This window comes from Oncorhynchus kisutch, unplaced genomic scaffold, assembly GCF_002021735.2.
Source record: "Oncorhynchus kisutch isolate 150728-3 unplaced genomic scaffold, Okis_V2 scaffold2680, whole genome shotgun sequence".
Taxonomy (NCBI): Eukaryota; Metazoa; Chordata; class Actinopteri; order Salmoniformes; family Salmonidae; genus Oncorhynchus; species Oncorhynchus kisutch.
The window spans coordinates 367,462-390,385 of NW_022264625.1; the positions used below are offsets into that span (position 1 = coordinate 367,462).

The 22,924-nt window shown below is 40.6% G+C and overlaps 2 protein-coding genes across 2 annotated transcripts in view; both read right to left on the reverse strand.

The window, feature by feature from the left end:
- Positions 1-22,924, reverse strand: part of LOC116370645 (NLR family CARD domain-containing protein 3-like) — a 277,910-nt gene that overhangs the window by 199,901 nt on the left and 55,085 nt on the right. The window lies entirely within an intron of this gene.
- On the reverse strand, positions 154-18,348 carry LOC109886496 (NLR family CARD domain-containing protein 3-like). Its single transcript, XM_031819839.1, has 9 exons — positions 18,211-18,348; positions 16,173-16,271; positions 11,360-11,420; positions 8,929-10,693; positions 6,565-6,738; positions 5,823-5,996; positions 1,669-1,842; positions 1,297-1,343; positions 154-790 (listed from the first exon to the last, which is right to left on the reverse strand). The coding sequence occupies exons 3-9, from the start codon at positions 11,394-11,396 to the stop codon at positions 264-266; spliced, it is 2,898 nt and encodes a 965-aa protein (XP_031675699.1). The 5' UTR covers positions 11,397-11,420; positions 16,173-16,271; positions 18,211-18,348; the 3' UTR covers positions 154-263.

The following is a 22,924-nucleotide window of genomic DNA, read 5'->3' on the forward strand; positions in this document are numbered from 1 at the left end:
AGTGTGTGTGTGTGTCCAGTGTGTTTGTGTGTGTGTCCAGTGCTTTTGTGTGTGAGTCCAGTGTGTGTGTGTTTGTGTGTGTGTCCTGAGTGTGTGTGTCCTGTGTGTGTGTGTTTGTTTGTGTGTGTGTCCTGTGTGTCCTGTGTGTGTGTGTCCAGTGTGTCCAGTGTGTGTGTGTCCAGTGTGTGTGTGTACAGTGCGTGTGTGTACAGTGCGTGTGTGTACAGTGTGTTCGTGTGTGTGTCCTGTGTTTGTGAGTCAGGTTATTGTTTCAGCGACACTGAGTTGGAGTCATAATAAACCCTAAACCCTGGATAGAGGGGCTCAGTGAATGTGGAGGTGAATGTGATCAGGTGGGTCAGTGTGTCAGAGGAGGCTCTATAGAAGGACAGAGTGCCGGCTGGCCAGTCCAGATACACTCCTACTCTGTGGGAGCTGGAGGGGACGTCTATGGTAGTCCGATTATTATTGTGCCAGGCAATGCAAATGTTGCCATAGCAGGTCAGACTCCATGACTTGTCATTGTATCCAAGACCACAGTCCTTAAGCTCTCCTCTCCTGCTGATTCCTTTATATGTCACTCCTATATCAGCCCCTCCACTCCACTCTACCTCCCAGTAACAGCGCCCAGTCAGACCCTCTCTACACAGCACCTGTCCACAGTCCTCAAATCTCTCTGGGTGATCAGGATACGGCTGCTTCTCTGTCCTCCATGTCACCTTTCTGTTCTCCTCAGACAGAGAGAGGAGTCTGTCTACTGTGTTTGGATCCAGTGTGAGATCACAGACATCTGATGGATGAAACCAGACACAATATTAGAAATCATCATCATTCACATTAGAATGTTAACTCACTTTTCACAAATTCATTTAATGTAGATGTTTCTAGGTATCAAAAGGAGAAGTTAAGGTAACTTGAGACTTGTTGAATGATCATATGTTATACTGTATGGTAATATAAAACACACTTATTCCCATTAATTACACACACACACACACACACACACACATATATATATGCATCATGAACACAAACACACACTGCTAACGTAACACACTCACCTGTACGCATGCATGGACACACACATCCACACACACACCTGTATAAAAACACATTTCTTATGTAACACGAATGCGCCACACACACACACACCGACACACACATTGTCAAAGCAACTCTTTGTAAACTTTGTTGTCCCTGATTTCTGCTTCTGTAGAACTACAGCTGATATTTAATATGACCAAGTCAGTAATGATGTTGGTCTTTGACTTATTCTTCACAGCAGTCAACACTCACATTTTCTAATCCCAGGTTTCATTCTGTTCTCTCCACCATGTTCCACACTGTAGCGGTAATCAGAAGAACAGACAGTCATTGAGGGATACACCTGAACACTCTCACACTCTCACACACTCTCTCACACACACACACACACACACACACACACACACACACACACACACACACACACACACACACACACACACACACACACACACACACACACACACACACACACACACACACACACACACACACACACACACACACACACACACACACACACACACAGTAACTTAGTCCAAGTGGTGGTCAGCATGTTTGTCTTAACTAGCCTGATAAGTCAAACATGTCTGATATGAACATTGACATAAACCCTCTACATACTTGAGTTTCTCCAGTCTGCAGTGTGGATCCTCCAGTCCAGCAGAGAGCAGTCTGACTCCTGAGTCTCCTGGGTGATTGTAGCTCAGGTCCAGCTCTCTCAGGTGTGAGGGGTTTGACCTCAGAGCTGAGACCAGAGAAGCACAGCCTTCCTCTGTGACTAGACAGCCTGACAGCCTGCAAAGAGTCAAATCATATTAAAATCACACTGCTATTGTTTTTACCCTCAAATCAAAGGTGACTGTAAATTCTGTACTGTCACCTAATATGAAACATTATATCTCAAATCCAAAATGCTGGAGCAAAGCACCACATTTAAAACTGTAAGCTTCACTGTCCAAACACATATGGTGTGGACTATGTGTGTCTGGTAAACACATGTGGATCTGGTGAACAGTTAGGTTTTTATTTTTTATAATATCATATTTCAATTTACTAACTACATGCAACAGCCTTTGAGTCAGAGTGCCATTGTATGTGGATGACTCAACTATACACGTCAGCTACTACAGTGACTGAAATGACTGCAACACTCAACAACGAGCTGCAGTTAGTTTCAGAGTGGGTGGCAAGGAATAAGATAGCCCTAAATATTTATAAATCTGAAAGCATTGTATTTGGGACAAATCAATCGCTAAAACCTAAACCTCAATTAAAACTTTTAATAAATAATGGGGAAATTGAGCAAGTTGAGATGACTAAACTCCTTGGAGTAAAACCTGGATTGTAAACGGTCTTCGTCAAGACATATTGATACAACAGTAGCTGAAACAGGGAGAAGTATGTCCATAGTAAAGTGTTGCTCTGCCTTCTTAACAGCACTATCACCAAGGCAGGTCCTACAGGACCTAGTTTCTACCTTCTTAACAGCACTATCAACAAGGCAGGTCCTACAGGACCTAGTTTCTACCTTCTTAACAGCACTATCACCAAGGCAGGTCCTACAGGCCCTAGTTTCTGCCTTCTTAACAGCACTATCACCAAGGCAGGTCCTACAGGACCTAGTTTCTACCTTCTTAACAGCACTATCACCAAGGCAGGTCCTGCAGGACCTAGTTTCTACCTTCTTAACAGCACTATCACCAAGGCAGGTCCTACAGGCCCTAGTTTCTGCCTTCTTAACAGCACTATCACCAAGGCAGGTCCTACAGGACCTAGTTTCTACCTTCTTAACAGCACTATCACCAAGGCAGGTCCTACAGGCCCTAGTTTCTGCCTTCTTAACAGCACTATCACCAAGGCAGGTCCTACAGGACCTAGTTTCTACCTTCTTAACAGCACTATCACCAAGGCAGGTCCTACAGGACCTAGTTTCTACCTTCTTAACAGCACTATCACCAAGGCAGGTCCTACAGGACCTAGTTTCTACCTTCTTAACAGCACTATCACCAAGGCAGGTCCTACAGGACCTAGTTTCTACCTTCTTAACAGCACTATCACCAAGGCAGGTCCTACAGGACCTAGTTTCTACCTTCTTAACAGCACTATCACCAAGGCAGGTCCTACAGGACCTAGTTTCTACCTTCTTAACAGCACTATCAACAAGGCAGGTCCTACAGGACCTAGTTTCTACCTTCTTAATGACACTATCAACAAGGCAGGTCTTAGTTTCTACCTTCTTAACAGCACTATCAACAAGGCAGGTCCTACAGGCCCTAGTTTCTACCTTCTTAACAACACTATCAACAAGGCAGGTCCTACAGGCCCTAGTTTCTACCTTCTTAACAACACTATCAACAAGGCAGGTCCTACAGGCCCTAGTTTCTACCTTCTTAACAACACTATCAACAAGGCAGGTCCTACAGGCCCTAGTTTCTACCTTCTTAACAACACTATCAACAAGGCAGGTCCTACAGGCCCTAGTTTCTACCTTCTTAACAACACTATCAACAAGGCAGGTCCTACAGGCTCTAGTTTCTACCTTCTTAACAGCACTATCAACAAGGCAGGTCCTACAGGCCCTAGTTTCTACCTTCTTAACAGCACTATCACCAAGGCAGGTCCTACAGGACCTAGTTTCTACCTTCTTAACAGCACTATCAACAAGGCAGGTCCTACAGGCCCTAGTTTCTACCTTCCTTAACAACACTATCAACAAGGCAGGTCCTACAGGACCTAGTTTCTACCTTCTTAACAGCACTATCAACAAGGCAGGTCTTACTTTCTACCTTCTTAACAGCACTATCAACAAGGCAGGTCCTACAGGCCCTAGTTTCTACCTTCTTAACAACACTATCAACAAGGCAGGTCCTACAGGCCCTAGTTTCTACCTTCTTAACAACACTATCAACAAGGCAGGTCCTACAGGCCCTAGTTTCTACCTTCTTAACAACACTATCAACAAGGCAGGTCCTACAGGCCCTAGTTTCTACCTTCTTAACAACACTATCAACAAGGCAGGTCCTACAGGCCCTAGTTTCTACCTTCTTAACAACACTATCAACAAGGCAGGTCCTACAGGCCCTAGTTTCTACCTTCTAGACAGCACTATCAACAAGGAAGGTCCTACAGGCCCTAGTTTCTACCTTCTAGACAGCACTATCAACAAGGCAGGTCCTACAGGCCCTAATTTCTAGCTTCTTAAAAGCATTATCTACAAGGCAGGTCCTAGTTTCTACCTTCTTAACAGCACTATCAACAAGGTAGGTCCTACAGGCCATAGTTTCTACCTTCTAGACAGTACTATCAACAAGGCAGGTCCTACAGGTTCAGAACAGGGCAACAGGGCAGCACGGCTGGTTCAGAACAGGGCAGCACGGCTGGTTCAGAACAGGGCAGCACGGCTGGCCCTTGGATGCACACAGAGAGCTAATATGCAAGTCAATCTCTCCTGGCTGATAGTGGAGGAGAGATTGACTTCATCACTACTTGTATTTATGAGTGATATTGACATGTTGAAAGCACTGAGCTGTGTGCTAGTAGTTTAAACCGACAGCTCGGTGCTTTCAACACCCATGCATACCCAACAAGACATGTCACCAGAGATCTCTTCACAGTTCCCAAGTCCAGAACAGACTATGGGAGGCAAACATAACTACATAGAGCCATGACTACATGGAACTCTATTCCACAGTACTACATAGAGCCATGACTACATGGAACTCTATTCCACAGTACTACATAGAGCCATGACTACATGGAACTCTATTCCACAGTACTACATAGAGCCATGACTACATGGAACTCTATTCCACAGTACTACATAGAGCCATGACTACATGGAACTCTATTCCACAGTACTACATAGAGTCATGACTACATGGAACTCTATTCCACAGAACTACATAGAGCCATGACTACATGGAACTCTATTCCACAGTACTACATAGAGCCATGACTACATGGAACTCTATTCCACAGTACTACATAGAGCCATGACTACATGGAACTCTATTCCACATTACTACATAGAGCCATGACTACATGGAACTCTATTCCACATTACTACATAGAGCCATGACTACATGGAACTCTATTCCACATTACTACATAGAGCCATGACTACATGGAACTCTATTCCACAGAACTACATAGAGTCATGACTACATGGAACTCTATTCCACAGTACTACATAGAGCCATGACTACATGGAACTCTATTCCACAGTACTACATAGAGCCATGACTACATGGAACTCTATTCCACAGAACTACATAGAGCCATGACTACATGGAACTCTATTCCACAGTACTACATAGAGCCATGACTACATGGAACTCTATTCCACAGAACTACATAGAGCCATGACTACATGGAACTCTATTCCACAGTACTACATAGAGCCATGACTACATGGAACTCTATTCCACAGTACTACATAGAGCCATGACTACATGGAACTCTATTCCACAGTACTACATAGAGCCATGACTACATGGAACTCTATTCCACAGTACTACATAGAACCATGACTACATGGAACTCTATTCCACAGTACTACATAGAGCCATGACTACATGGAACTCTATTCCACATTACTACATAGAGCCATGACTACATGGAACTCTATTCCACAGTACTACATAGAGCCATGACTACATGGAACTCTATTCCACAGTACTACATAGAGCCATGACTACATGGAACTCTATTCCACAGTACTACATGTGGATCTGGTGAACAGTTATCACTTGTTAACCAACTACAGGAATACTGACCTCAGAGTCTCCAGTTTACAGTGGGGATTCCCCAGTCCAGCAGAGAGCAGCTCCACTCCTGAATCCTTCAGGTCATTGTTACTCAGGTCCAGCTCTCTCAGGTGTGAGGGGTTTGACCTCTGAGCTGAGACCAGAGAAGCACAGCCTTCCTCTGTGACTCCACAGCGTGACAGCCTGCAAAGAGTCAAATCATATTAAAATCACACTGATATTCTTTGGTGGTGAAAATAGTGACAGTATATTTTTCTACATATTCAGATATATCAGCGTCCTGAATCCTGCCATATCTATTCATAAACTAATGTATCATTATTTGAAATGACAAATGATCAAAGTATTGCCTGCAGATAGAAACATGTCTAGTACAAATATTATAGTAGACTGACCAGACCAGTTTAAAAAGCAGTATCAGGCAGAAGACAGACAGTGAGGTATCAGATTTAGATTGTATTGAGTATACAGTCCACACCATATCTATTTAGACAGTGAGGTATCAGATTTAGATTGTATTGAGTATACAGTCCACACCATATCTATTTAGACAGTGAGGTATCAGATATAGATTGTATTGAGTATACAGTCCACAATATATATTATACTGACCTCAGAGTCTCCAGTTTACAAATTTAAAACCGTAAGCTTCACTGTCCAAACACATATGGTGTGGACTATGTGTGTCTGGTAAACACATGTGGATCTGGTGAACAGTTATCACTTGTTGACCAACTACAGGAATACTGACCTCAGAGTCTCCAGTTTACAGTGGGGATTCCCCAGTCCAGCAGAGAGCAGCTTCACTCCTGAATCCTTCAGGTCATTGTTACTCAGATCCAGCTCTCTCAGGTGTGAGGGGTTTGAACTGAGAACTGAGGCCAACACTTTACAGGATGTGTCTGTGAGTTTACAGCCAGTGAGTCTGCCAACACAGAAGAAATACAATGACAGACAGGTTATATTAAAATGTTACTTAGCTTTCCCTGCTAATGCACGAATAATGTGTTGGGTTTGACTCCAGAGCTGAGACCAGAGAAGAACAGCCTTCCTCTGTGACGAGACAGACTGACAGCCTGACAAAGAGTAATATCATATTAAAATCTCACTGATATTCTTTGGTGGTGAAAATAGTGGCAGTATGTTTTTCTACATATTCAGATATATCAGTGTCCTGAAAGCTGCCATATCTTTTCATAAATTAATATATCATTACTAGAAATGATTAGAAATGACAAATTATTATTAGAAATGACAAATTATCAAAGTTTTGCTTAGAGAGAGAACAATGCATATTACAAATATTTGAGTATTAACCAGACCAGTTTGAAAAGCAGTATCAGTCAAAAGACAGACAGTGAGGTATCAGATGTAGATTGTATTGAGTATACAGTCCACAACATATCTATTTAGACAGTGAGGTATCAGATTTAGATTGTGGTGTGGACTGTATACTCGATACATCTATTTAGACAGTGAAACTAACATTTTAAATGTGTCTCTATACTCCAACATTTTGGATTTGGGATCAAAGGTTTCTTGTGAGGTGACAGTATATAATGTCACCTTTTATTTGAGGGTTTTTTCATACATATCTGTTTCACCATTTTCAAATTGAAAGCACTTTATTTATCTAGTCCCCCTATTTCAAGAAATAATAAGTATTCTGACAGATTATCTCATAGTGTATTAAAGTTGTCCAAAGTATAGCATTTGGTCTGATATTCCTTTAACGCAATGACTATATGAAGATTGTGACTGAAACTCGTTAATTGCGTTTGCAGTTTGTTTTGGTTGTGTTTTGGGCTATATTTGGCTGTCTAAGTGAGTAGATAACATGTTGTGTATGATCTTTGTGCCTCTGTAACTTTCTCATTCATCATCATTCACAATTCATTCATTATTATTCATCATCATAGTAGCATCCACATGAATGTAGAAGTGTTCAGAAACATCTTCTATTCTTACTGACAATACAAGTGAAGTGACTCCAAAATGACAGGACATTATTCACCATTCAGTTTCTATTAGGAAAACATCTAAAACACAACCAAGACAAACTGCAAATTAATTCAACAAGTTAGTAGAATCACACGCTTGATGTAATCACTGCAGGCTTGGAACATGGGACCAAATACTAAACTTTCGACTTAATGAATTGTCCAACTAATTATGATTTTTTTTTTTAAATGGGGGAACTACATACATGAAATGCTTTAATTTCTAAACGGTAAAATTAACAGTTTTTTATCAGATTATCTGGTTTTACTATTTATAGGTATGCGTTTGGGTAAAATGGACATTTTGTTTAATTCTATAAACTACTAACCTTTCTATAGTATTGTCATTTAGAGCATTTATTTGCAGAAAATGACAACTGGTCAAAATAACAGTGTTGTCAGACATCGAATAATGCAAAGAAAATAAGGTCATATTCATTTTTAAAACAACACAATACTAATGTTTTAACTTAGGAAGAGTTCAGAAATCAATATTTGGTGGAATAACCCTGATTTTCAATCACAGCTGTCCTGCGTCTCCACCAGTCTTTCACATATGTATGAAAATGCCTTTAAATACAAGGTGACATTCTGTACTGTCTCCTAATATGAAACATGTGATCTGGTGAACAGTTATCACTTGTTGACCAACTACAGGAATACTGACCTCAGAATCTCCAGTTTACAGTGGGGATTCCCCAGTCCAGCAGAGAGCAGCTCCACTCCTGAATCCTTCAGGTCATTGCTACTCAGATCCAGCTCTCTCAGGTGTGAGGGGTTTGACTCCAGAGCTGAGACCAGAGAAGCACAGCCTTCCTCTGTGACTCCACAGCCTGACAGCCTGACAAAGAGATCATCATGACTTCACAAAAACACTGTTAATTTAACACCAGTAGTGTAGAAGGACAATTGCAGACACATTTGGTTTATTCTCCCAAACAACATATAGTTTCATCATCCATCTCCAATAATTGTATGGTCATAATGTTGTAATAATGTAAAAATCGATGCATTTATTCAGTATGTTTTTCAATGTAATATTATTTACATATTTGTCTCTAAACTGAATATTTCTTCCTGATGATTAGTTCTTCTATGTCATTTTATTTACTCACAGAGCAGCTCTGGAGGCTTTGACCACTGGCAGCAGCCTCAGAAGACCTTCCTCTGATCTGGAGTATTTCTTCAGGTCAAACACATCCAGCTCCTTTTCTGAAGTCAGCAACACAAAGACCAGAGCTGACCACTGTGTAGATGACAGGTTGGCCCTAGAGAGACTTCCTGATCTCAGGTATCTTTGGATCTCCTCCACTAGAGAATGGTCATTCAGTTCATTCAGACAGTGGAACAGATTGATACACCTCTCTGGAGAGGGATTCTCCCTGATCTTCTTCTTGATGTACTTGACTGTTTCTTCATGGGTCTGTGAGCTGCTTCTTGTCTTTGTCAGTAGACCTCGTAAGTGTTTCTGATTGGACTCCAGTGAGAGGCCCAGAAGGAAGCGGAGGAAAAGGTCCAGGTTTCCTGTCTCACTTCGTAAGGCTTTATCCACAGCAGAAAAGTAGAAAGAAACTTCAGGCTCGTCTTGTGTTTGCAGTTTGTCAACTAGATTCTCATTGTTGTTGATGAATGAGAGGAACACATATACAGCAGCCAGAAACTCCTGAATGCTCAGATGAACAAAGCAGTACACCTTGTCCAGGTACAGCCCACATTCCTCTTTAAAGAGCTGTGTGCACAATCCTGAGTACACTGTGGCTTCATTGACATCAATGCCAGACTCTTTCAGGTTTTCTTCATAGAAAATCAGATTGCCCTTCACAAGCTGTTGAAAAGCCAGTTTTCCCAGTGACAGAATGCTCTCTTTATTCCAGTGTGGACCTGTCTCTTCTTTCCCAAGATACTTTTCATTCTTCTGTTTGGTATGAAACACCACAAGGTGTGTGTACATCTCAGTCAGAGTCTTGGGCATCTCTTCTATCTTATGTTTCAGCATGTGTTCAAGGACTGTTGCAGAAATCCAACAGAAGACTGGAATGTGGCACATGATGTGGAGGCTCCTTGATGTATTTATGTGTGAGATGATTCTGCTGGCCAGGTCCTCGTCACTGAATCTCTTCCTGAAGTACTCCTCCTTCTGTGGGTCATTGAACCCTCGTACCTCTGTTACCTGGTCAACACACCCTGAAGGGATCTTATTGGCTGCTGCAGGTCGGGTAGTTATCCAGAGGAGAGCAGAGGGAAGCAGATTTCCCTTGATGAGATTTGTCAGCAGAACATCCACTGAGGTTGACTCTGTGACGTCCCAACAGATCTTGTTCTTCTGGAAGTCAAGGGGCAGTCGGCACTCATCCAGACCATCAAAGATGAACAGAACTTTGTACTTGTCGTAGTTGGAGATTCTTGATTGTTTGGTTTCCATTGAGAAGTGATTAAGAAGTTCAATCAAAGTGTGTTTGTCCTCTTTCATCAAATTCAGCTCCCGGAAAGGGAATGAAAATACAAATTGGACATCCTGATTTGCTTTTCCTTCAGCCCAGTCCAGAATGAACTTCTGCACAGAGACTGTTTTTCCAATGCCAGCGACTCCCTTTGTCAGCACAGTTCTGATAGGTTTGTCTTGTCCAGTTAAGGGTTTGAAGATGTCGTTACATTTGATTGCAGTCTCTGGTCTTGCTTGTTTCCTGGTTGTTGTCTCAATCTGTCTCAGCTCATGTTCATTATTGACCTCTCCTGTTCCACCCTCTGTGATGTAGAGCTCTGTGTAGATCTTATTGAGAAGTGTTGGGTTTCCTTGTTTAGCGATCCCCTCAAATACACATTGAAACTTCATCTTTAGATTAGATTTGAGTTCACGTTGGCAAATCACAGCGAGCTCATCTGAATGAAGAAATAACACAGAGGATATTAATATTACGTCTGTTTTAATGTCTACAGTATTGTAGGACTGTTATAAAGTTGTACATTATAATAATTTATTCTCTTAACTGACTGTATAAATGTGTAAATGTTTTCCTAATGCATTACAGACTGGTGTGACTGATTATATTATTATTGATATTTAAAAAAAAAAATAATTACTCCTTTTTCTCCCCAATTCCAATTGTGTTAGTAGCTACTATCTTGTCTCATCGCTACAACTCCCGTACGGGCTCGGGAGAGACGAAGGTTGAAAGTCATGCGTCCGCCGATATACAACCCAACCCAAGCTTCTTAACACAGCGCACATCCAACCCGGAAGCCAGCCGCACCAATGTGCCAGAGGAAACACCGTGCACCTGGCAACCTTGGTTAGCGCGCACTGTGCCCGGCCCGCCACAGGAGTCACTGGTGCACGATGAGACAATGACCTCCCGGTCGCGGCCGGTTACGACCGGGCGCGAACCCAGAGTCTCTGATGGCACAGCTGGCGCTGCAGTACAGCACCCTTAACCACTGCGCCACCCGGGAGGCCTCATTGATGGTATTATTAATGTTGTCTCTCTCTCTAAATGAATCAACACAATGTTATAAAACAGCATTCAACATGACGCAGACAGATCTTACATTTCTCCAGGGTGTCAGCAAGCTCCTTCTGGTTCATCTGCCTGAGGAAATGAACTCTGACCTGTTCACCAGACGTGATGGTCATAGTTAAGAGTTAACAGCAGCTGTCCTAAGTAGTTAAGAGTTAACAGCAGGTCCTAAGTAGTTAAGAGTTAACAGCAGGTGTCCTAAGTAGTTAAGAGTTAACAGCAGGTCCTAAGTAGTTAAGAGTTAACAGCAGGTCCTAAGTAGTTAAGAGTTAACAGCAGGTCCTAAGTAGTTAAGAGTTAACAGCAGGTGTCCTAAGTAGTTAAGCGTTAACAGCAGCTGTCCTAAGTAGTTAAGAGTTAACAGCAGGTGTCCTAAGTAGTTAAGAGTTAACAGCAGGTGTCCTAAGTAGTTAAGAGTTAACAGCAGGTGTCCTAAGTAGTTTAAGAGTTAACAGCAGGTGTTCTAAGTAGTTAAGAGTTAACAGCAGGTGTCCTAAGTAGTTAAGAGTTAACAGCAGCTGTCCTAAGTAGTTAAGAGTTAACAGCAGGTGTTCTAAGTAGTTAAGAGTTAACAGCAGGTCCTAAGTAGTTAAGAGTTAACAGCAGGTCCTAAGTAGTTAAGAGTTAACAGCAGGTCCTAAGTAGTTAAGAGTTAACAGCAGGTGTCCTAAGTAGTTAAGAGTTAACAGCAGCTGTCCTAAGTAGTTAAGAGTTAACAGCAGGTGTCCTAAGTAGTTAAGAGTTAACAGCAGCTGTCCTAAGTAGTTAAGAGTTAACAGCAGCTGTCCTAAGTAGTTAAGAGTTAACAGCAGCTGTCCTAAGTAGTTAAGAGTTAACAGCAGCTGTCCTAAGTAGTTAAGAGTTAACAGCAGCTGTCTTGATAATACTATAGAATAATGCAGTGAGTCAGTGGTTCCTGAGCCACATGTAATTGCTTTGAATAGTTAAAATAATGTTTTAAATTTGATATGATCAATACATTAATAATATATGTCTTGTGCTTTTGGCAATGATTTATGTAAAATAATTATGTATAAAAAGTGCTACCATGTATGTCTCTAAAGCATTTTGGCTTCATTTTGGCAGATTAACTCATGTTTATTCACCAAGATTAACTCAGGTTTTCACCCAGTGGTTAAGGAGTTGGACCTGTGGTCTAAAGGTGGCTGGTTTGAATCCCGGTGGAAAATGTGCTATTTGCTAAGTGCTAACTGGGTTGCGTGATGTAATATATTGACGAGCTGGAAGACGCACTCTTGTCTTTTCTTTTCCGAGGTTGTTTACTCGCAATATCAGATATTAAGATGATTTTTTATAATGAATGTATACTAAGGTTGAGGTTTTGACTAGTGATTATTTACCTGGGATTCAATACCTGCTATTGTCACTTGTTTTTCTCTCTCAAAAGCAACACAGCCCTAATAGGAGATATACAGCTAACTAAAGTCATGAGACCATTTTAGAAAATCATGGGGCATATGGTGGTTGCTGCTATTTTATGTCAATCATATTGCTGCTTGTAGACTATAACTGATGCTTCATGGTCCATCATATTGCTGCTTGTAGTCTATAACTGATGCTTCATGGTCCATCATATTGCTGATTGTAGTCTGTAACTGATGCTTCATGGTCCATCATATTGCTGCTTGTAGCCTATAACTGATGCTTCATGGTCCATCATATTGCTGCTTGTAGACTATAACTGATGCTTCATGGTCCATCATATTGCTGCTTGTAGCCTATAACTGATGCTTCATGGTCCATCATATTGCTGCTTGTAGACTATAACTGATGCTTCATGGTCCATCATATTGCTGCTTGTAGACTATAACTGATGCTTCATGGTCCATCATATTGCTGCTTGTAGACTATAACTGATGCTTCGTGATCATATGCTCCCATCTATTGGACATTTAGCAATTAAAAGTTATTAATTCACCTACAGACGTTGGTGGGGCAGCTGAGAAATAAAGTGTATTTTTCTGGTTAATTCCTTAGATCTCTAACCTGCCCCATCTTTCCCAGGCTAATTGCTGGACTTACACGTAGAGGTCACTTGGTCACCCAGTTCAAACCACATTTGAAAAATAAAACAGGAGTCTTGTTGATCAAGTGTTCTGCCTTGAAATAATAAATATAATAAAATAACAAAACAAAAACAGCAAAATGCTGAGACAGGTTTAGATTAACAAAATAATCAGTGCTATTTAGTACTATAATGGTATTTACTAACATAATATTATTACTATAACAGTTTCTAAAATAATTAGGGTTTAGGCTAAAATAGGTAATACGTAGGGTTAGATGCTGCTTTATAAATACATTTGGTTTGATTGTTAGGTTCAGGGTTTTTAAGGCAAAAAACAGTATGGGTTTTTTGCTCTCTTGCTCCTCTCTGTGGCCTTCTGTGGGTACTACATAACTCATTCACGACACCTGCTAGGCTCAGGAGGTGTGTTTGATACAATAGTGAAGCTGCCATTGTGACGCAGAACAATGAGCTGGGAATAGAACGTTCAGAAGGTGAGTTGATTCCACGGAGCTCAATAGAACTAATAGGAGCTGGCAGGAAGAAGAATGACCTAAAATAAGGCCTGTTTTTTAGCGATTACTATATAACATAACATAATGTTATGAAACTGGGCTCCATGGCGGATGCAATTAACTAGTTATCAGAAAAAAACGTTGTTGTAAATGTCATGTTTCAAGCCTACTTGAGGCACACCGAAAATAATATTCAAAAGTTTGGTCCTTGGACACAGAGGGGATAAACACTAAAGTTACCGTCCATCTAGTGAAGAGAGGAGGGGTTCAACACTAAAGTTACCGTCCATCTAGTGAAGAGAGGAGGGGATAAACACTAAAGTTACCGTCCATCTAGTGAAGAGAGGAGGGGTTAAACACTAAAGTTACCGTCCATCTAGTGAAGAGAGGAGGGGTTAAACACTAAAGTTACCGTCCATCTAGTGAAGAGAGGAGGGGTTAAACACTAAAGTTACCGTCCATCTAGTGAAGAGAGGAGGGGTTAAACACTAAAGTTACCGTCCATCTAGTGAAGAGAGGAGGGGTTAAACACTAAAGTTACCGTCCATCTAGTGAAGAGAGGAGGGGTTAAGAACGGAGCAGAAGAGACATGTTTGTTGTTTGCTGTAACTAATGGTCAACGTTGTATTGTAATGTATGTATTGTAATGCCAGAGTTGACGTGGACCATCGTTCAAACAAAGAGATGCCTCCCTGACCACCAGTGTGTTTAGATATAATGAAGATCAATTCAGTGAAGAAGAACCTCTAGAGTTCTGACCAAAGAGCCCTATAAAGGGTTCTATATATACTGTATACTCAGACAGGCTAACCTCCTATAAAGGGTTCTATATATACTGTATACTCAGACAGGCTAACCTCCTATAAAGGGTTCTATATATATTCTATATATACTGTATACTCAGACACTTCCTGACCTCCTATAAAGGGTTCTATATATAATGTATACTCAGACACTTCCTAACCTCCTATAAAGGGTTCTATATATATTCTATATATACTGTATACTCAGACACTTCCTGACCTCCTATAAAGGGTTCTATATATACTGTATACTCAGACACTTCCTGACCTACTATAAAGGGTTCTATATATATTCTATATATACTGTATACTCAGACACTTCCTGACCTCCTATAAAGGGTTCTATATATACTGTATACTCAGACACTTCCTGACCTCCTATAAAGGGTTCTATATATACTGTATACTCAGACACTTCCTAACCTCCTATAAAGGGTTCTATATATATTCTATATATACTGTATACTCAGACAGGCTTACCTCCTATAAAGGGTTCTATATATATTCTATATATACTGTATACTCAGACACTTCCTAACCTCCTATAAAGGGTTCTATATATACTGTATACTCAGACAGGCTAACCTCCTATATAGGGTTCTATATATATTGTATATATACTGTATACTCAGACACTTCCTAACCTCCTATAAAGGGTTCTATATATATTGTATATATACTGTATACTCAGACACTTCCTAACCTCCTATAAAGGGTTCTATATATATTGTATATATACTGTATACTCAGACACTTCCTAACCTCCTATAAAGGGTTCTATATATACTGTATACTCAGACACTTCCTAACCTCCTATAAAGGGTTCTATATATATTGTATATATACTGTATACTCAGACACTTCCTAACCTCCTATAAAGGGTTCTATATATATTCTATATATACTGTATAGTCAGACACTTCCTAACCTCCTATAAAGGGTTCTATATATATTCTATATATACTGTATACTCAGACAGGCTAACCTCCTATAAAGGGTTCTATATAGAACCTCAGTGGTTCTGTTTATTGTAGGAAGATAGAACCCTTTTTGGTTTCAACAGGAGTGAAGAGTGTGTTGATATAACGGATATATTGTCAGAATTCAGCTTGTAACAACGATCAGAATAAAAACTATAAAGTTATGCCTGCCAACATATTAGATAATAATTAAGAGGCTAAATGATTGTGTCATGCTACAATTTTATAGAGGGGTGTGTGTGTGTGTGTGTGTGTGTGTGTGTGTGTGTGTGTGTGTGTGTGTGTTTGCTGGTGAGACAACCACATATCACAGTCTCACATACAGGATACAAACATTTCATTCCAGCTATATAGCGTTTTGCAAAACAAAAATTCATCCACAAAAAACTATGAATTAAAATGTTAGAACAACAATAATTTACAGACAAGGTTCCCCTGAGCAATACTGTCTGATAAATAACAGATGTGAAAAAATGATGGAAACACGTTTTAGAAACAAACAAGATTGTAATCTCACCTCTTAGCTTTGGTGTCATGTTCCCCAGAGAGTCTCATTTTAGAGGCAGGGCCCCCCTCCTCTCTCTCCCCAGAGAGACTCATTTTAGAGAACTGACCCCTAAACAGAGATCCAACATGTTGGTTGTGGTTAACACAGTGACAACTAAACAGAGATCCAACATGTTGGTTGTGGTTAACACAATGACAACTAAACAGAGATCCAACATGTTGGTTGTGTTTAACACAGTGACAACTAAACAGAGATCCAACATGTTGGTTGTGGTTAACACAGTGACAACTAATTATTTTATTCATTATCTCTTAGAAATAAACATTTACTAACAGACACATCCAAACAGTCAGGTGATTTGATATTTTTCACCTTTTGTCCATAATAATAATAATATAATAATAGTAATAATAACAATATCTAATATATAATAATATGAATTATAATGTGTCACTTTCTCTTTGAATAATTTCTCTCATTCTAGTGTGTTGCTTTGTTCAACATGATATTATGATGCTGTTACTGAATTCAGTTCATAATATTAATGTTAAGAAAAGTCTGTTCAGTGGTTTCATACCAAATTACACAGGAAGCAGGAGCTCATTGGAATTTAGAAACAACAAATGTTCTGATATTCTGAAAGATGACTTACAATTTATACATAAAACATACAAATGGTAAAATAACCTCAATATACGATGTATGAACAACATGTTATAATGTGACTTGACTACACCCAGTTAGCTATATGAACAACATGTTATAATGTGACTTGCCTACACCCAGTTAGCTATATGAACAACATGTTATAATATGACTTGACTACACCCAGTTAGCTGTATGAACAACATGTTATAATGTGACTTGACTACACCCAGTTAGCTGTATGAACAACATGTTATAATGTGACTTGACTACACCCAGTTAGCTATATGAACAACATGTTATAATATGACTTGACTACACCCAGTTAGCTATATGAACAACATGTTATAATATGACTTGCCTACACCCAGTTAGCTATATGAACAACATGTTATAATGTGACTTGACTACACCCAGTTAGCTATATGAACAACATGTTATAATGTGACTTGCCTACACCCAGTTAGCTATATGAACAACATGTTATAATATGACTTGCCTACACCCAGTTAGCTATATGAACAACATGTTATAATGTGACTTGACTACACCCAGTTAGCTATATGAACAACATGTTATAATGTGACTTGCCTACACCCAGTTAGCTATATGAACAACATGTTATAATGTGACTTGACTACACCCAGTTAGCTATATGAACAACATGTTATAATGTGACTTGACTACACCCAGTTAGCTATATGAACAACATGTTATAATGTGACTTGACTACACCCAGTTAGCTATATGAACAACATGTTATAATGTGACTTGACTACACCCAGTTAGCTATATGAACAACATGTTATAATGTGACTTGACTACACCCAGTTAGCTATATGAACAACATGTTATAATATGACTTGCCTACACCCAGTTAGCTATATGAACAACATGTTATAATGTGACTTGACTACACCCAGTTAGCTATATGAACAACATGTTATAATGTGACTTGCCTACACCCAGTTAGCTATATGAACAACATGTTATAATGTGACTTGACTACACCCAGTTAGCTATATGAACAACATGTTATAATATGACTTGCCTACACCCAGTTAGCTATATGAACAACATGTTATAATGTGACTTGCCTACACCCAGTTAGCTGTATGAACAACATGTTATAATGTGACTTGCCTACACCCAGTTAGCTATATGAACAACATGTTATAATGTGACTTGACTACACCCAGTTAGCTATATGAACAACATGTTTTTGAATGTGACTTGACTACACCCAGTTAGCGCCATTTTGTATGATTGAACTGTCACGTAGCTGTCCCAGGTGAAATGGACTGTTACATCTGAGTGTTTTACTGTCATTCACTATACTAAAATAACACCAGACATTGAATTTCTCTACACACTTTACAATAATCACTGGGAAGATTCTTACCTTGTAGCCAGAATTCACAACCAGAACATGTCAAGTCATTGAGATATGTTCCGTTGTGCTGAGAAAGAAACCTTGGGAACAGTTTATTCACCTCCCCAATGTCAAGAACCTGTGTGTCATTTTAGTTACTGATTAACTTTGTATTCAAGCCATGGGTTTACACAATCGCTGTGTAGCTACTGCTTTCCTGCAGTCAGATGACCTAGTGACCTCGCTGTGTAGCTACTGCTTTCCTGTAGTCAGATGACCTAGTGACCTCGCTGTGTAGCTACTGCTTTCCTGCAGTCAGATGACCTAGTGACCTCGCTGTGTAGCTACTGCTTTCCTGCAGTCAGATGACCTAGTGACCTCGCTGTGTAGCTACTGCTTTCCTGTAGTCAGATGACCTAGTGACCTCGCTGTGTAGCTACTGCTTTCCTGCAGTCAGATGACCTAGAGACCTCGCTGTGTAGCTACTGCTTTCCTGTAGTCAGATGATCTAGTGACCTCGCTGTGTAGCTACTGCTTTCCTGCAGTCAGATGACCTAGTGACCTCGCTGTGTAGCTACTGCTTTCCTGTAGTCAGATGACCTAGTGACCTCGCTGTGTAGCTACTGCTTTCCTGCAGTCAGATGACCTAGTGACCTCGCTGTGTAGCTGCTGCTTTCCTGCAGTCAGATGACCTAGTGACCTCATGGTGGAATGTTATTCATATTGTATCATTATTACCTAGTGACCTCATGGTGGAATGTTATTCATATTGTATCATTATTACCTAGTGACCTCATGGTGGAATGTTATTCATATTGTATCATTATTACCTAGTGACCTCATGGTGGAATGTTATTCATATTGTATCATTATTACCTAGTGACCTCATGGTGGAATGTTATTCATATTGTATCATTATTACCTAGTGACCTCATGGTGGAATGTTATTCATATTTTTTTAATGATTTCATAATTAATAAACATTAATTGTTTTATAAGGCCAAAAATCTGGTGTTTCTCTGCCAAATGGTTTTGTTATATTTCAGTCTTCTGTGATGTATATAAAGTGTAATATTGGGATGCAACTCAACATGTAATACATTTCAACTCCATATCTGACATGGTACAGGTGTCTTCTTTCTTTAAGCCCAGAACCATGTGTTTGTGGTGATACCTTTGTTTCAGAGTAGATTTGTTTAAAACCTCCAACAAACACTGTGTGACCCTGATTCAGCCTACTGCATTTCAAGGTTAATCATTAATAACAACACTGTGTGACCCTGATTCAGCCTACTGCATTTCAAGGTTAATCATTAATAACAACACTGTGTGACCCTGATTCAGACTACTGCATTTCAAGGTGAATCATTAATAACAACACTGTGTGACCCTGATTCAGTCCACTGCATTTCAAGGTTAATCATTAATAACAACACCGTATGAACAACTAGCAGTCTGCAGGACCAGTGATTCAAGACAGAGTTGCTGTCCCAAAGTGGCACCCTATTCCCTACATAGTGCACTACTTTGACCAGAACTCTAACACCCTATTCCCTACATACTGTCACGGACGATGCTGGTAGAAGACTAAGGTGCAGCGTGGTGAGCGTGCATTTGTCGTACAAATGTCACCAACAAAACAACAAATGAAAAACAACCGTGAAGCTTACAGGGCAAAGAGCCACAAACAAAGTTAACTTCCCACACTGAAAGGAGAGAAAAGGGCTACCTAAGTATGGTTCCCAATCAGAGACAACGATAGACAGCTGTCCCTGAACCATACCCAGCCAAAACATAGAATGCCCACCCCACATCACACCCTGACCTAACCAATCAGAGACAACGATAGACAGCTGTCCCTGACTGAGAACCATACCCAGCCAAAACATAGAATGCCCACCCCACATCACACCCTGACCTAACCAATCAGAGACAACGATAGACAGCTGTCCCTGAACCATACCCAGCCAAAACATAGAATGCCCACCCCACATCACACCCTGACCTAACCAATCAGAGACAACGATAGACAGCTGTCCCTGAACCATACCCAGCCAAAACATAGAATGCCCACCCCACATCACACCCTGACCTAACCAATCAGAGACAACGATAGACAGCTGTCCCTGAACCATACCCAGCCAAAACATAGAATGCCCACCCCACATCACACCCTGACCTAACCAATCAGAGACAACGATAGACAGCTGTCCCTGACTGAGAACCATACCCAGCCAAAACATAGAAATAAATAAACATAGAAAACAACACATAGAATGCCCACCCCACATCACACCCTGACCAAACCAAATAGAGACATACAAATTGATTGTTTTCCTCTAGTGGCAGGTTGTGATAATGTCTGTAGTGTCTCTTCGCTCCTCTCTCCGTCTCCACACTCCCCTCTCTCTCACAAACATAGACTCTGACCTGTCCAATGAGCCAAACTGGTTAAAGAATCTCCCTCTCTCTCTCTCTCTCTCTCTCTCGCTCTCTCTCTCTCTCTCTCTCTCTCTCTCTCTCTCTCTCTCTCTCTCTCTCTCTCTCTCCCCCTCTCTCTCTCTCTCCCCCCCCCCCCCTCTCTCTCTCCCCCCCCTCTCTCTCTCCCCCCCTCTCTCTCTCTCCCCCCCCCCTCTCTCTCCCCCCCCCCTCTCTCTCCCCCCTCTCTCTCCCCCCCTCTCTCTCTCCCCCCTCTCTCTCCCCCCTCTCTCTCTCCCCCCCCCCTCTCTCTCTCCCCCCCCCTCTCTCTCCCCCCCTCTCTCTCTCGCTCCCTCTCTCTTCCCTCCCTCTCTCCCCCCCCCCTCTCCCCCCCCCTCTATCTACCCCCCCTCTCTCACTGTGTAGACCTGCCAGGCTGTTAATGGACCATGGAAACCTACTGAGAATCTGTCATACAGAGAGAGATACAAATGAACATGATTAAAACTAAAAATACATTAAAACGTGTTGAACTCATTTCCATGTATGTTGTTCTGTTTCTGTTTACAGGACCAGAAATGGGATTCAACTGGGTCAATACAGTCAGAGAATTAACTATATATCCTCAACCTTATTCTATAGTCAATACAGTCAGAGAATTAACTATATATCCTCAACCTTATTCTATAGTCAATACAGTCAGAGAATTAACTATATATCCTAAACCTTATTCTATAGTCAATACAGTCAGAGAATTAACTATATATCCTCAACCTTATTCTATAGTCAATACAGTCAGAGAATTAACTATATATCCTCAACCTTATTCTATAGTCAATACAGTCAGAGAATTAACTATATATCCTCAACCTTATTCTATAGTCAATACAGTCAGAGAATTAACTATATATCCTAAACCTTATTCTATAGTCAATACAGTCAGAGAATTAACTATATATCCTCAACCTTATTCTATAGTCAATACAGTCAGAGAATTAACTATATATCCTCAACCTTATTCTATAGTCAATACAGTCAGAGAATTAACTATATATCCTAAACCTTATTCTATAGTCAATACAGTCAGAGAATTAACTATATATCCTCAACCTTATTCTATAGTCAATACAGTCAGAGAATTAACTATATATCCTCAACCTTATTCTATAGTCAATACAGTCAGAGAATTAACTATATATCCTCAACCTTATTCTATAGTCAATACAGTCAGAGAATTAACTATATATCCTCAACCTTATTCTATAGTCAATACAGTCAGAGAATTAACTATATATCCTCAACCTTATTCTATAGTCAATACAGTCAGAGAATTAACTATATATCCTCAACCTTATTCTATAGTCAATACAGTCAGAGAATTAACTATATATCCTAAACCTTATTCTATAGTCAATACAGTCAGAGAATTAACTATATATCCTAAACCTTATTCTCAAGTCCATCCACATCCACGCTGGCTTCAACCCAACCCAACACTAACCTAACCCTAACCCTAAACCAACCCAACCCAACCCTAACCCTAACCCTAAACCAACCCTAACCCTAGCCAAATCCTAACCCAACCCAACACTAACCTAACCCTAAACCAACCCTAACCCAACCCAACACTAACCTAACCCTAACACAACTACATCCTTAACCCTAACCCTAACCCAACCAAACACTAACCTAACCCTAACCCAACTATATCCTTAACCCTAACCCAACCCAATACTAACCTAACCCAACTATATCCTTAACCCTAAACCAACACTAACCCAACCCAACCCTAAACCTAACCTTAACCCAACCCAACCCTAAACCAACCCTAACCCAACCCTAAACCTAACCCAACCCTAACCCTAAACCAACCCTAACCCAACTCTATCCTTAACCCTATCCCAACCCTAAACCTAACCCAACCATAACCCAATCCCAACCCTAACCCTAACCCTTAACCCTATCCCAACCCTAAACCTAACCCAACCATAACCCAACCCCAACTCAATCCTTAACCCTAACTAAACCCTAACCCTAACCCAACCCTAACCCAACACTAACCTAACCCAACCCAACACTAACCTGACCCAACTCAATCCTTAACCCTAACTCAATCCTAACCCTAATCCAACCCTAACCCAACCAATCCTAACCCAACCCAACACTAACCTAACCAAACTATATCCTTAACCCTAAACCAACCCAACCCTAACCCAACTATATCCTTAACCCTAAACCAACCCAACCCTAACTATATCCTTAACCCTAAACCAACCCAACCCTAAACCAACCCTAACCCAACTATATCCTTAACCCTAAACCAACC